Here is a 13,972-nt window from a genome sequence, read left to right as displayed (position 1 = left end):
CACACAGCTATTGTAATACACAGGCACACTGTAACACTGACACACACAGCTATTGTAATACACAGTCACACTGTAACACTGACACACACAGCTATTGTAATACACAGTCACACTGTAACACTGACACACACAGCTATTGTAATACACAGGCACACTGACACACACAGCTATTGTAATACACAGGCACACTGTAACACTGACACACACAGCTATTGTAATACACAGGCACACTGACACACACAGCTATTGTAATACACAGGCACACTGACACACACAGCTATTGTAATACACAGGCACACTGTAACACTGACATACACAGCTATTGTAATACACAGACACACTGTAACACTGACATACACAGCTATTGTAATACACAGACACTGTAACACTGACACACACAGCTATTGTAATACACAGGCACACTAACACTGACACACACAGCTATTGTAATACACAGGCATACTGTAACACTGACACACAGCTATTGCAATACACACACACACACTGTAACACTGACACACAGCTATTGTAATACACAGACACAGTGTAACATTGACACACACAGCTATTGTAATACACAGACACACTGTAACATTGACACACACAGCTATTGTAATACACAGACACACACTGTAACATTGACACACACAGCTATTGTAATACACAGACACACACTGTAACACTGCCACACAGCTATTGTAATACACAGACACACTGTAACACTGACACACAGCTATTGTAATACACACACTGTAACACTGACACACACAGCTATTGTAATTCACAGACACACAGTAACACTGACACACACAGCTATTGTAATACACAGGCACATTGTAAAACTGACACACACAGCTATTGTAATACACAGACACTGTAACACTGACACACAGCTATTGTAATACACAGACACACTGTAACACTGATATACAGCAGCTATTGTAATACACACAGCTATTATAATACATATTTTAACGTGAAAACTAATAACAATTGGGTCAGAGACATCCCTTTTGTTCTAGACATTAGATGATGATGAGCAAGCAAATACATTGAAAGCTAAATGTATTTGAAAAAATATGATGAATAATTAATTGGTAATGCAATTGTAGAAGCAAAACTTATAAATAACCATGCTCTGGTTAATCAGAATTTAACAATTCCAAAAAATAATCATTTCTATCAAGACTATTGTATTCCTCTTGTCACTGAATATAATACAGCAGGACCACTTCTTAATACAATGTTAAAGAAATACTGGGGAAACTACAACGAGATCCTATTTTAAAATCTATTTTATCCAAACATCCAGCAGTTGTTTTCACTCGGGGAAATCTGCTGATCAAACCAAATGGCTTTTTCTAAATGCTGAAAATGTAAAGATGTGGATTTGGGTCAGAAAATAAACTGGATACTTTGACTCTGCAGCCCGAGAGGTACAGAGGAGAAAATAGCGCGCCAGATGCTCTAGGCGAAAGCGAGACTGGAGTAGGGGAGAAGCGGCAGAAAATATAAGCTGAAGCAGACACCACCTACGGTCCACGACGCCACCCACGGAGACTCTCCAGACTCCCCACAAGCTCAGACTCGCTACCTCGTGGACTACACAAATTGATGAACATCTGTGGGAAGCTGAAACATTGTAAGTGCCTCTAATTACTCTGTTTCTACCACTTTAGCTTCAAAGTAGATTACACAAGGAGGCTCCTGTCCCTTGAAATATCGTCTTGCTTCTTCCAAATGTGCTCCACCGCATCTTCATTCAAAAGGTTCCCATCCATCTACCGGCCAAGGTGGACATAGTCTGTGACTTCTTCTAGTTCCATTTATTTTAATCTTTGCAGACTTGACACATTTGTTGAACACCACTTTGGTCTGGCTGAGATTCGTACGGAGGCCACCTTCTTGCTTCCCTCAGCGAGTTCTCCAATTTATTGCTCTAGGTCTTCTGAATTTGTGATCAGAACATAGAAGTCGATAGGAACCGGGGCTTGAAAGGTTAATTGTATCCTTGTAATCAATTAAAGCATCCCATGCGGCAACTTCAGTGAGTGCTAAGGAGTTAATCAGCATCCCATAGCCATGGTTAAGGAACTAGAACCTAGTGCTAACTAGCACATATTTATAGGACACGCTGTGTCCCATTCAAAGCTAATGTAAAGCATGTATTGCAATAACTCACTCAGTAGGGTCCATGGTTTCCTCCATGAAGTACAGGATGCAGGTTTCCAGCAGCGTGCTGATTCTGCCCATGAAATGGACAAGCAAAAAATAGAAACGGGGCAGAGCACTGCCAACAAAATACGAAACGCGTAGGTGCGTTGTGTTGCTATTTAGATGTCTGTATGATCCGTTTAATAATTTATTTAATATTTTTCTATATTGGCCTCCTCCAATTTTGTTGGCAGTGCTCTGCCCCCGTTTCTATCTTTTTAATTTGTGGCAAAACAACGTTACCTGATAATCATAGGGGACTCAAATATTTACCGTTGATTTTGATTCCTTTTTCTTCCCAATCTAATGTTTTGAACAATTCTACAAGTGTTGCAGAGAAAAGCTTGGGCGACCTCGTGTCTCCCTGTCGCACTCCGTTGCTGCTCCTTATGTTTTGTGTATCTTCATGTAGGCTGCGGCCAGGCAGGGAACGGGCTCGCTGGCGCTTGTGTGCTGGGCCAGGCGATTCGTGGCCGGCTAGATGCGCGCTCGCCTGGGGGCAAGGCCACGACGTCACGGAGCTGGTCCGTCCTTATTGGGCGAACCGCTCACGCTGGACACACACATTGCTTCAATGTGTTTCATTGTGGCCAGCGTGAGCCCGCCCGCCCAGCTCCACCCTGGCCGAGGCCTAATGGTTGATGTGGCATTCTCGTACCTGTTCTTTATGATATCATTGTACCCTTCAACATTTTGTCATTGAATCTAGGACGGCTGCGGCGTAGTCAGAATCAAATGCTTTTCTTGTACGACTTGGATGTGGTCCATTGTGTTGTATCTACTGTGACGCTTGGCGCTTCGAGAGACAAACAAAATTGACTTTGAAGCGCGCTCAGCAGCAGTCAATGCACACACAGTCACACAAACACACACACAAATACCCCCGATCCATGCCGCCCCTGTGCTCATGCTTGGAGAGTTGGTGATGTCACCGCTCTCAGCGGTAGCGTGGAGGCAGCTTAATTTTGCAAGTGCAAGCTGTTGAAATAAGTACAGCAAGAACCCGGGCATACGGCGGGTTCCGTTCTATCAGCGATAGCTACAAAACGCGTAGGATAATACGTTTCTAGTATTACGATTTTTAGCCCATTATTCTTGGTGACTGAACCATTGAGCCTGCGACCTTAGCTGTGCTAATATCACTTTAACGAGATCGAGACTCTGTTCCTGTTGGATTGACCCACACATCACGTGTGCGGAAGAGACTTTCATCTTTGGCGCTGTGACGTCATCCGACGGCGACACGACCCTGCAGTGTGCGCGCACGCATGCCGGTTCCCGGAGAGGAGTACTCCCTTGATGAGATCGAGACCACCGGACGGATGGGGTTCCAGTAGTACCTTCCACAGAGAACGTGAGGCTGATCTTACGAGTCAATTCAACTGTGATTGCCAGTGACCCCTGTTACATTCTGCAGTGTGGTAACCTGTTGTGCTATATGCACTCAATGCGTTTGTTCTCTTAACCTGATGTACGCCTAAAACTCACCTTTTATACAAATCAAATTATAATTTTGGTATACTTCACTATGCGGTTTTGCGCTGTTTTTTGTCTCCATTCTGTTCTAGTGTTGTTGGCGTGCTAAGCCACCCTGACCCATTACAGCTGCAGCCGTTATATTGTTTGCACGGTCATTGTATGTATAATCACTTCAAGGTTGAGGGTATTATGGTTCCAATTCACTACTCACTGTTAGTAGATACATATTGTATATTGGTTTAATTAGCTGCGCACTTTTTTCCCTTTCTATGTCCCGTGTGCGCAGTGTGAGTGCACTCTTTGGTGTTTTTAGTTATGCCAGTTTATAAAAGTTAGGACTGTCTACACTATTGTCGGCATTTTCCATGAGATCTACTGGTGCTCACTGATCCACATAGATTTCCTTGAGCCGGAGAGGCGATCCCTAGCTTCATTCGATTGCCGCACTAAAACTACTTTGATACCACGCTGTTTTGAAAGTGGGGAAATGTGAGTATATAAGACTACCTGCATTTGAAAAGTCTGATGGGAACGTATCGCACTGTTTGTCTCTTTATTCTTCCTTTTCTGGCCGTGAAACTGCGCTCCCCTCATTGCAAAGAATCACCCACATTGTAAGATCTCTTGGAGCAGTTATATAATAGGGGTTTGAGCTGCTTTACAATTTAAATTCCCACACTTTATTTTGTTTGTCACTTTTTTTATTTTATTTATCACCGTGCGTTTTTTGACAAGTCACATGACGAAGCCTGTGATTATAGTGGGCGAGCGGTGGAACGCATGACGTCACGCGCGCCTGTCGCTCACGCAAAACCTGCACCGAGGTCCGGGGAGGCGTGGCCGTGACGTCACGTGAGCGGTTCGCCCTCATTGGCTGAACCAAGCAGCCAATGAGGGCGATTGGCTGAACCGACCCAGCCGTCGCGAGACAAACACAAAATTGTTTGTCTTCTCGATAATCGTGGTCACGCTTCATCGCTAGTGCAGTTGTGCCATGCTTTCCAGAACATTAAGGGCTGAGTAAGAGATACTGTCCATTGACAATAGATTAGGATAGGCATAGAGGAGATAGTTACTCATAAGGGAGACCGAGAGATAATTATATACGGGGACACAGACGGTACGGTCCCTCTGATCATTCTATAAAGCCAGCCACAGAAATGTGCACACAGGTAGACACATGTAACATATGCATTATTTGGATTATACTAGGGGGTAATTGTCACGGGGGACCAGGTACTTACACATTTAAAACCGGGATCATATCACTGAGGAAAGCCAATAAGTAAAATAAATTGTAATTTATTCCATATGTAACGATGTTTCTGAACCGGCCTGACCCACCCAATCTCACATTGGCCCCTGTGGTCTAACCGGTCCCCATTACAGTGTGGTAGTGTCTGGTGGTGCACCTGTTGGCAACAGGACTCCTGATTCTCCCGCATGATGGTGTGTGGGGAGGACCCGTCCAGACAGGCAGCTGAGGTAGTGTGCTGAGTCCTACCTAGTTCCAGTGCAGCCCCTCCACCTCATCAGGGTCCCTGCGTCCGCATGGGGATGGTCCTGTTGAGGAACTCCTTCGTGGTGCTCCTCTCTGTACATTCACTCCACACATGTACACGAGAGGGTTTGTGAGTGAGAACATCTTTATTGCCTGAGTGGGCTAGCTGCCCCTCGCAGTAGATTTTCTAGCCACTCATATTCAGTCAGTGCTTCCCTTTAAAAGGTGTAGTTCTCCTTAAATAGGGATTCCTTATCCCCGCAGGGATCTCTGCCCTGTGCCAGGTCCCTGGACACAGTCTTCTCTTCAGTTACTATAACATAACCATCTGCTAGAACTTGCACTTAAACCAGACTGAATAGAACTCCCAAGACTACTAGAACTGGACTAACTTTTAGACACAGTGCTGTGCCTTATGTACACTCTGGAAGCTGACACACCTCTGACATCACTAACCATGGAGTCAGAGCATGTGACCACTCCCATCCATACACAGGGCACCCCACCAAGGTGTGAGGTGAGGGCAAACCTCCATAATTACTGCTGGCATGCCCACAACTTACCAGGCCTTACTGTCAGCAGGAGAGATGACTGTAGCCATTTTACATGACCGCTACACATAGAAACAAGCAAACACACATTGAATTACAATAGGCAGAAGAAAATCCAATTACTGGGGTTCTGGGGTTGACAAACTGACTTTCCTAGTTGAAATAAAGTATTTAAAACAGTCCAGTGCTGAAGTGGGGACTTAGAAAATATTCTGGTTTAAAAAGTCCTACAGCCTTTTTCCTTGCAATCTCCGCAAGGCGCCTCTGGGTCCGGCCCGACCCGTTCTTGCCCTTATGGCAAATTGGACTTCTGGAATCACTTGGGAACACACAATCACATAGGAACACATTGAACACAAAAGAGAGAACAGAGAGTTCTGGGATGGCGACTAGCTGTCTTTTACACTTTGGGACAGGCAGTCCCACAGCTTGTCCTCCAACCCATGGCGTGGGAATTCTCCTGCCTGCCAAACCCCGATTACCGGTATTTTAAAGCCGGGTGGGCACCTTTTTTTCATTCTGCAAGGGGTGTGGGCTAACCTGGCCCCTCTGCCTCTTTGCATACTGAGCCCACCCGCTGACAAGGCTCCACAGAGTCTGGGCTCTGGCAAATGGTGGCCGGATAGCCCTGTGTTAGCCCAGGATGCGGGTACTCAAGCAGAACTGCAGTACCCCTCCTGTTCTAACACCTTGGCATCCCTGAGGATTTCAAGTCAGGACTCCGCACAGACCCAGAGGCAGCAAGCCTGGTAGCCATCTGGTCGCTCGGAATCCATGACTTGGAAATCCCACAGTTCATTCACAGGTTATCAGTACATATACCTATTAACTATAACCCTTTAATAAAATATACTTAGTCCTGTCTTCTGTGTGATAATATATAAGTCTCTGTTCTGGTGTCAGGGATGGAGTGAGTGTATATATTTCCTATACTCACTAGCCTCATACTTCGCACACCTTAGAACTGACATTAAAAACTTTTACACACAAGAATGCACTCTCGGCTTTATCAAATAGCTGGAGTACCCCCAGGGTACCTGGGCATGTATCTGGGGTAACCCTCCTTATGCTAGGGACCTCTTGACTGTTTCAGTTACCCCTTTCCTCCCTGTGCCTCCTTTTACCTTTTCTGGTCTGTGCTGAAGCAGGACCTCCTAGTGGTGAGTCGCAAGAACGCTTTTCATGGTAGGGTTTTGACCGGAGCACTGCGCTTCAATGTCGCCGGGAATCTAACCTGAATCCTGGGTACATTTTTGGGGTCTCCAGTAACTTTGGAACCCCACTAAATAGACGCAATCTGAAAGAAGTTTCTCCGTCAAACCTACCCTGAAACTCACAGCCTAGAAATCTCCTGGTCCCAGCACCCCAGGAAAGGCGAAACACAGACAAATCTTTATAATCATAATTTGCACAGTCACCGTAATACATGCACAATACACGGGTCCAAGAGCTGACACTCTAGGACTCCCAAAACACAGTTCAGGGGCAACCAAGTGAACCTTTATTATAAAGCCTGGTTACCCCCTCACCGTCACAGTAATATCATTTGACATCTGTGAGGCACGACCCAGGGAACTGTGTGTTTGCAATTACGTTGATGGTAACTCAGCCCGCTGCCACTGAATATTGCCTACATATCAATATGGATTCTGTTTGCAGTGCCTATTAGGAAGTTATCCTCCTCCGTTTGGGGACCTCTATCTTGACACCTGCAATATTGTGGACCCTGATGTATATCCACAGCTCTATTAGAGAGATACTACTGTGATATTGTTGGAGATTTGTCTGTCTGAGATGTGTTTAGCATTAGGTGCCATTTTTGTTTTATAGTTCTAGTAATCGTTCTTTAATACTGTGAATCCCATTAAATATAATTTTTACTATATCATTTTATCCCATATATTTAGAGATGGGGTCATCGAGCGCTTTGTAGGATCTTGTTTGTTTTTGTATATTATTTTTATCCCATTTGAGCACCCTCCCCATAGTACTTGTTAGACTGAGCGCGGGGATTAGTTTGTTTTTTTACATATATGCACACACTTATACTGAGGTAGGACTATGTTTTCATTTAGCAGCCCACAGTGCTGGTACTTTTTATTTGTTCTGTTAAACATTCTTGCTAGAAAATGGGATTTGGTATATAATTAAATGTAAAAATATTGTGTGTGTGTACTGTATATGAGTTTTCTATAACTTTTCCCCAAAGTTTAAGAGGTTTAGAAATGTAAAGGTGACATGTTATGTGTCCCTGTCACTGCAGGGTGACACAGACAGGACCCACAAGTCCCTCACATCTGTCCCTCCTACTGCAGGGTGACACTGACAGGAAGGACCCCCCAGTCCCTCACATCTGTCCCTCCCACTGCAGGGTGACACTGACAGGAAGGACCCCCAAGTCCCTCACATCTGTCTCTCCCACTGCAGGGTGACACTGACAAGAGTGCCACATTTATTTGTACCCTTTTCTGTCACTGCAGGGTCACATACGAGTATACATCCCTCTCTCATGATGCGTAGAATGTTACGGTGAAGGAAGTACAATATATATCAGTAACTGCAGAGGTCACCACGCGGTGAAACACTTCCACAGGAACCAGAGCCCATTCTTGGTGCATCTGACTAACTCACTGACGATGAACATGGACAAGAAGCAGATGACTGAGATGATCTTGGATCACACCCTGGAGATTATCTACCTGCTGACTGGAGAGGTGAGGGCTGCTGGAGAAAGTTATAATGACACCACTCTTATCTCCCTCACTACAACAGGGACCTGCAGAGCGTTAATATGGGAGGTATTTGAGAAGCAAGATCCAGGGACACATGTAATTAGAGAGAGCAAGAACCCAAGGGCAGGCAAGCTGTTTTGTCATATGGAGAGCACAGGACCACATAAGGACATGATTGGGCAGCAGCAGGGCACAGAGTCAGATTTGGTCAGAGAAAGATGTAGGATTGACTCAGTGATTGAATGTACTTGGATCCAGGAAGATGCATGTTTGTGCACAGGGAGATCCTGGGTCCACTACATGATATATAGATGTTTTGTGTCTGCTATATTATTTTATAATATCCACAGTGTCAGAAGTCCTGTAATGATTACATATACTTTTTAATGTTATGTTTGTATAATCCATGGTCTTTGTTCATATAGGCACAGGTGAGTCAGTGAGTTTGGTGCAGCCATGTCAGTGATACAATAGATAGAATTGGTGGGGACGGCACTGAATAGATTGAGTATAGAGCTGTTAACAAGAGACGCGTCCCTCTTACTGCAAAACAACACATCTGCAGGAACATGAGACATAGCAACCGTGTCTCTTGCTCTGCACAGTGATATTTATTACTGTCTCTCAATATCTAGGATTATATTGTTGTGAAGAACCATGGTGAGAATGTCACTGACAGCAGCAGTCCCTGTGCGCCAGAAAGATTCTGCAGGACCAAGATACACGATAGAAACAATGACAATAAGCTGACGTCTGAGAAGATCCTGGAACACACCCACAACATCATTTACCTGCTGACTGGAGAGGTGAGGGCTGCTGGGCAGCGTTAGATATTATCATCCTTCTGTCTTAATTCAGCCTTTTCTTGAGCAAACTTTGTTCTACTGTATGTATCTGTATTTCCCTCTCTGCCTTCCTCACCTGGCTTTCCATAAGGAAAAGATTATTACAGGACCAATGATTATGTTTGGATACAGATTGGGGGATTCTCTGTGTTTTCTGTGTGATGATGTTGCTGTGTATTTCTCCATGGAGGAGTGGGAGTATTTAGAAGGACACAAGGAGCGTTACAAGGACGTGATGATGGAGAATGACCAGAACCTCAGCTCACTGGGTAAGAGGAGGTTTTCTGTTATTCTAATATAGATGTCAGTCATGTTTAGATCCAGCAAACAGGAGCTCAGATTACACTTTGTGTTTTTGTTGTGAGTTTTATGTAAGAAACAAGTCACGGAGCCGGTCAAGGGCTTTTCATCTCTGTCACTCAGGACAGGATATTTTAGAACAGAGGTGTCACGGTAGAAGAGAACTTTTAACACCAAAATACCCGGATCCTTTGAGCAATCAAGAGTTAAATTGTGATTTAGTTACATAATGAACATACACAGCTTGGTTTACAATTACAATGAAAATACACTTACTTTGGAACTGGGATACAAAACTAATCTTTCCTAGTTGCAAAACAAACGGCAAAATAATCCAGGCAGCTTTTTCTTCAAGTAGCCTCTTCCTGCTGGAGTCTTGTATTGTATTGTATTGTATGTCTTTATTTATATAGCGCCATTAATGTACATAGCGCTTCACAGCAGTAATACACGTGGTAATCAAATAAATAACAGATAATATAAATAACAGATCATGGGAATAAGCACTTTAGACAAGAAAGTAACATTAAGGAAGAGGAGTCCCTGCCCCGAGGAGCTTACAGTCTAATTGGTAACTGGACACTTAGTATCTGAGAAACGTACGGTAGATAACTTACTCAGAGCTTGGAATTCTTGGACCACACATTGAATTTTAGGTGAATCTGTTACACATGATGACTACTTCCTGATGAGCTGCACAGGTTCTTATAGGGTTAGCATTCCTATACTTAACTAGTGTAGCCTCTCTCTCCATGGGAATATTTCCGTCCCCCTATCATGATGTTGCCAATACTTTGCAAACCTGGCAGAGAGTGCTTCTCATTCTGCTCTGGGCACGTGCGAACTTTGCCGCTTAGCATATGAGACCCTGCCCCTCTTACCTGGTGCCGCTCAGTATGGGCATGGTGACAACTTGCCAGGATGGCTTATTGAAGTTCTCTTCCTTTAACCCCCCATGCTAACAAATGGTTTAACACTTCCATATCCTGGATTGCCTTTGAAGCTTAGAGGGCGGAGTAGCCACTCTGTCTCCCATGCAAATTAATTTTTACCCCTACTGATCACTGTAACTTAAACATATAACTCTCGCCATCTTATACCTGGTGAGAGATGTACTGAACCCCACACTGGGTTTTTGGCATATACCGGGGACCTTTGAATGTAATTCAATTCCCCTGCCTGGTCTTACTATTCTGGTCTGTGTTGACGCAGGGAGATTTGACGGTGAGCTGCAAACTGCTTTCTAGGGAGGATTTTATCCGGTGGTCTGTGTTCCTCATGTCCTCAGGAATCTGGGGGGTGGGGGGGAATCCTGATTACATGTTTCGGGGTAACCCGCAACACTGGCCCCCTTCTACCCAAACACAACCTGACATTTTACCGTAAAATCCAACCCTCTACTCCTCGCGACAAAATAAATAAATAATCGGCATTTCCATGCTCCTTCCCAGGCCTATGCTGTATATCAAGAGAACGGCTGGAGGGCCATATACCACCAGGTCAACCTCGAGTTTGTGTCCTTCATGGTGTTTAACCATTTCAAGGGTGCATGTTCAGTGACCAGGGTGAAGTGTACCCCGGGGACATAATGTCTCAAGGCCTCAATTGCCCATTTTACAGTGAGGCACTTTTTCTCAAATTACAGAATACCTCACTTTCCTTGGGAACAGCTTCCGGCTGATGAACAGTATGGGGTGTTCACCACCATCAAATTGCTGGGACAGAACTGCTCCCAGTCCTACCTCGGAGGGCTCCTTAAATTTGGACTCCGAAGAGCGGGGCCCTCTGACAGGCACTTCTTTAATGTATCAAAGGCGCTTTGGCACCCCAAGACCATCTAACTTGGGTCGGGGCACTCTTTTTTTGTTAAATCTGTTAGAGGTGCTGTAATCTCTTAAAAATTTGATATAAACCGCCTTTAATACCCTGCTAACCCCAAAAGGGAGCAGATCTGCTTCTGTCTGTGGGGTTGGGACTTCATTTATGGCGGCCACCTTGCTGGCGAGTGGCCTTACTATCCCTCCCCCAACGGCATAGCCCAAGTATTTTGTAGTGGCTTTTCCCAGGGCACATTTTTTTGGATTGGCAGTGAGCCCTGCTTCGCTTAAGAACGTTAGGACTGCCCTTAACCTTTTTATAGGGGACTGCCAGTGCCTACTATAGATGACAATGTCATCCAAGTAGGCAGTGGCATATGCCCTATGGGGTCGTAGTACTTTGTCCATTAATCTTTGGAATGTGGCTGGATCCCCATGTAACCCAAACGGCATAGTGACGAATTGGTATAAACTGAGAGGGGTGGCAAAGGCAGTTTTGCACTTGGATTCCTCTGCTAAAGGTATCTGTCAAAATCCTTTCGTGAGATCTAGGGTGGAGATATACTCTGCTTAACCAAGGGAGTCAAGCAATTCATCCACCCTTGGCATTGGGTATGCATCGAATCTGGATACGGCATTTACCTTTCGGAGGTCCAATCAAAACCTCACCTTCCCATCTGGTTTAGGGACTGATGGAGCGGCCTTGTCGGTATGGTCAGAAAAGAGCTTACACATCACTTTCTTGCAATGAAAAGTGCTTTATTTCCCTTACCAGGGAAGCAGGTTGTTGTTGCACAGAGACTAAAGCAATGAAAGTAAATGGCATCAGTCTGCAACAAAAACAATCGTCCTTAGTTCCAGGTACACAACAGGGAGTTCAGGCACTCCCCACAGCCAGGCTCTCCCCACAGCCAGGCTCTCCCCACAGCCAGGCTCTCCCCACAGCCAGGCTCTCCCCACAGCCAGGCTCTCCCCACAGCCAGGCTATCCCCACAGCCAGGCTCTCCGAACAGCCAGGCTCTCCCCTCAGCCAGGCTCTCCCCTCAGCCAGGCTCTCTGCAACCTGTTTCCTCACAAGTTGAGAGCAAAATGACGGCCTGGAAGAAGTCTACTGTCTTCCTTTTAAACCTCCCCTTTCCAATCAGGTAGCAAACCTGCCAGCTAGGTTGTGGTTCATTTGGTCTGCTAAAGTGAGAGAGATTTTTAACCTCTTGTATACTCCCTCACATACCTACCCCCTCAGAGTGATGCTCCTCGCACACTCGCTTTTTGAAACAACTCCCCCCCCCCCCCTTCCTGGGACAAAAAAAATCTGCATTCGCGTGTAACTTCCCAGCCCTATGTTGTACTCGGAAGGAGAAGGGTTAAAGGGAGAGGTACCAGCGCATGACTCTAGGGTTAGTGTCCTTCATTCTATGAAGCCATTTTAGGGGAGCATGGTCTGTGACCAGGCTGAATGTGGTACCCAGGGGATACCTGAGCGCTGATAATGCCCACTTCACCACTAAACACTCTCTATTATAGAGTAGGCTTGTTCTCTTTTTTAGAGCTTCCTACTAAGGTATCGGACCGGACACTCTTCCCCATCTACCTCCTGAGACAAGACGGCACCTAAACCTACTTCTGAGACATCTGTCTGCAGAATGAAGAGCTTCTCAAAGTCCGGACTCTGTAAAACTGTCTCTAAACAGAGTATCCTTTTCACTCCCTGAAACGCCTCCTCACATTGTACTGTCCACTGGACTTTATTGGGTGCCACATTTCTTATTAGATTGGTGAGGGGACCAAGGACTGTGCAAAAATTTGGTACGAATTTCCTATAATACCCTGCTGAGCCCAGGAAAGCTCTTACCTGCTTTTTTTGTTGTTGGTACTGGACAACCCATCAACGCTTGCACCTTGCTGCAGACCGGCTTTGTCCATTACCAAGTTCAGCTCAACCCAGTTATAACGCAATCCATTACAACGCAAATCCGCTTATAACGCAATGCAAGCATGGCTCCCAATTTTCATATTTATTAATACTTTGCAACACGATTATTGGTATCTTAAATACTTTATTGGACAATGCATACAATTGTACATTATTTCTAACGCGATCCGCTTATAACGCAATGTGATTCTTTGGACCCCTAGCACAGCGTTATAAGGGGATTGAGCTGTTTGTAGCCTAAGTACTTTGTTTCACTTCTTCCTATTGAGCATTTTGCTGGATTGGCAGTCAGGCCTGCCTTTCTAAGGGACCTTAGTACTGCCGACACTTTAGCCAAATGTGTTTCCCAATCTGTGGAATAAATGACTACATCATCAAGGTAGGTTGCTGCATATTTGTTATGGGGTAACAATATCTGATACATTAACCTCTGGAAGGTAGCGGGAGCCCCATGCAATCCAAACGACATGGTCTGAAAGTGGAACAGACCACAAGGAGTGGCAAAAGCAGTCTCTTCCTGTGACTTTTCTGTTAAAGGGATCTGCCAATATCCCTTGGTCAGATCCAACGTCATAATATACTTGGCTTTCCCCAGCCTCT

General features: G+C 45.1%; 1 protein-coding gene across 8 annotated transcripts in view; it reads left to right on the top strand.

Annotated features, from left to right (window-relative positions):
- LOC142465293 (uncharacterized) overlaps window positions 1-13,972 on the top strand; it is a 40,148-nt gene that overhangs the window by 3,048 nt on the left and 23,128 nt on the right. For 4 of the 8 annotated variants that reach the window (XM_075569319.1, XM_075569318.1, XM_075569320.1 and 1 more), the window contains 4 exons: window positions 1,429-1,642; window positions 8,226-8,459; window positions 9,113-9,283; window positions 9,513-9,591. In XM_075569319.1, the coding sequence (XP_075425434.1) occupies window positions 8,382-8,459; window positions 9,113-9,283; window positions 9,513-9,591 (328 nt within the window). In that variant the 5' untranslated portion in view covers window positions 1,429-1,642; window positions 8,226-8,381. Of the gene's footprint in view, window positions 1-1,428; window positions 1,643-2,410; window positions 4,183-8,225; window positions 8,460-9,112; window positions 9,284-9,454; window positions 9,592-13,972 lie in introns of those variants that run through there. The other 4 variants (XM_075569323.1, XM_075569322.1, XM_075569324.1 and 1 more) reach the window with 3 other exon arrangements.

The sequence above is a fragment of the Ascaphus truei genome, chromosome 13 (assembly GCF_040206685.1).
Source record: "Ascaphus truei isolate aAscTru1 chromosome 13, aAscTru1.hap1, whole genome shotgun sequence".
NCBI lineage: Eukaryota > Metazoa > Chordata > Amphibia > Anura > Ascaphidae > Ascaphus > Ascaphus truei.
The sequence above is the reverse complement of the archived record's forward strand: the minus strand, read 5'-3'. Positions and strand labels throughout refer to the sequence as shown.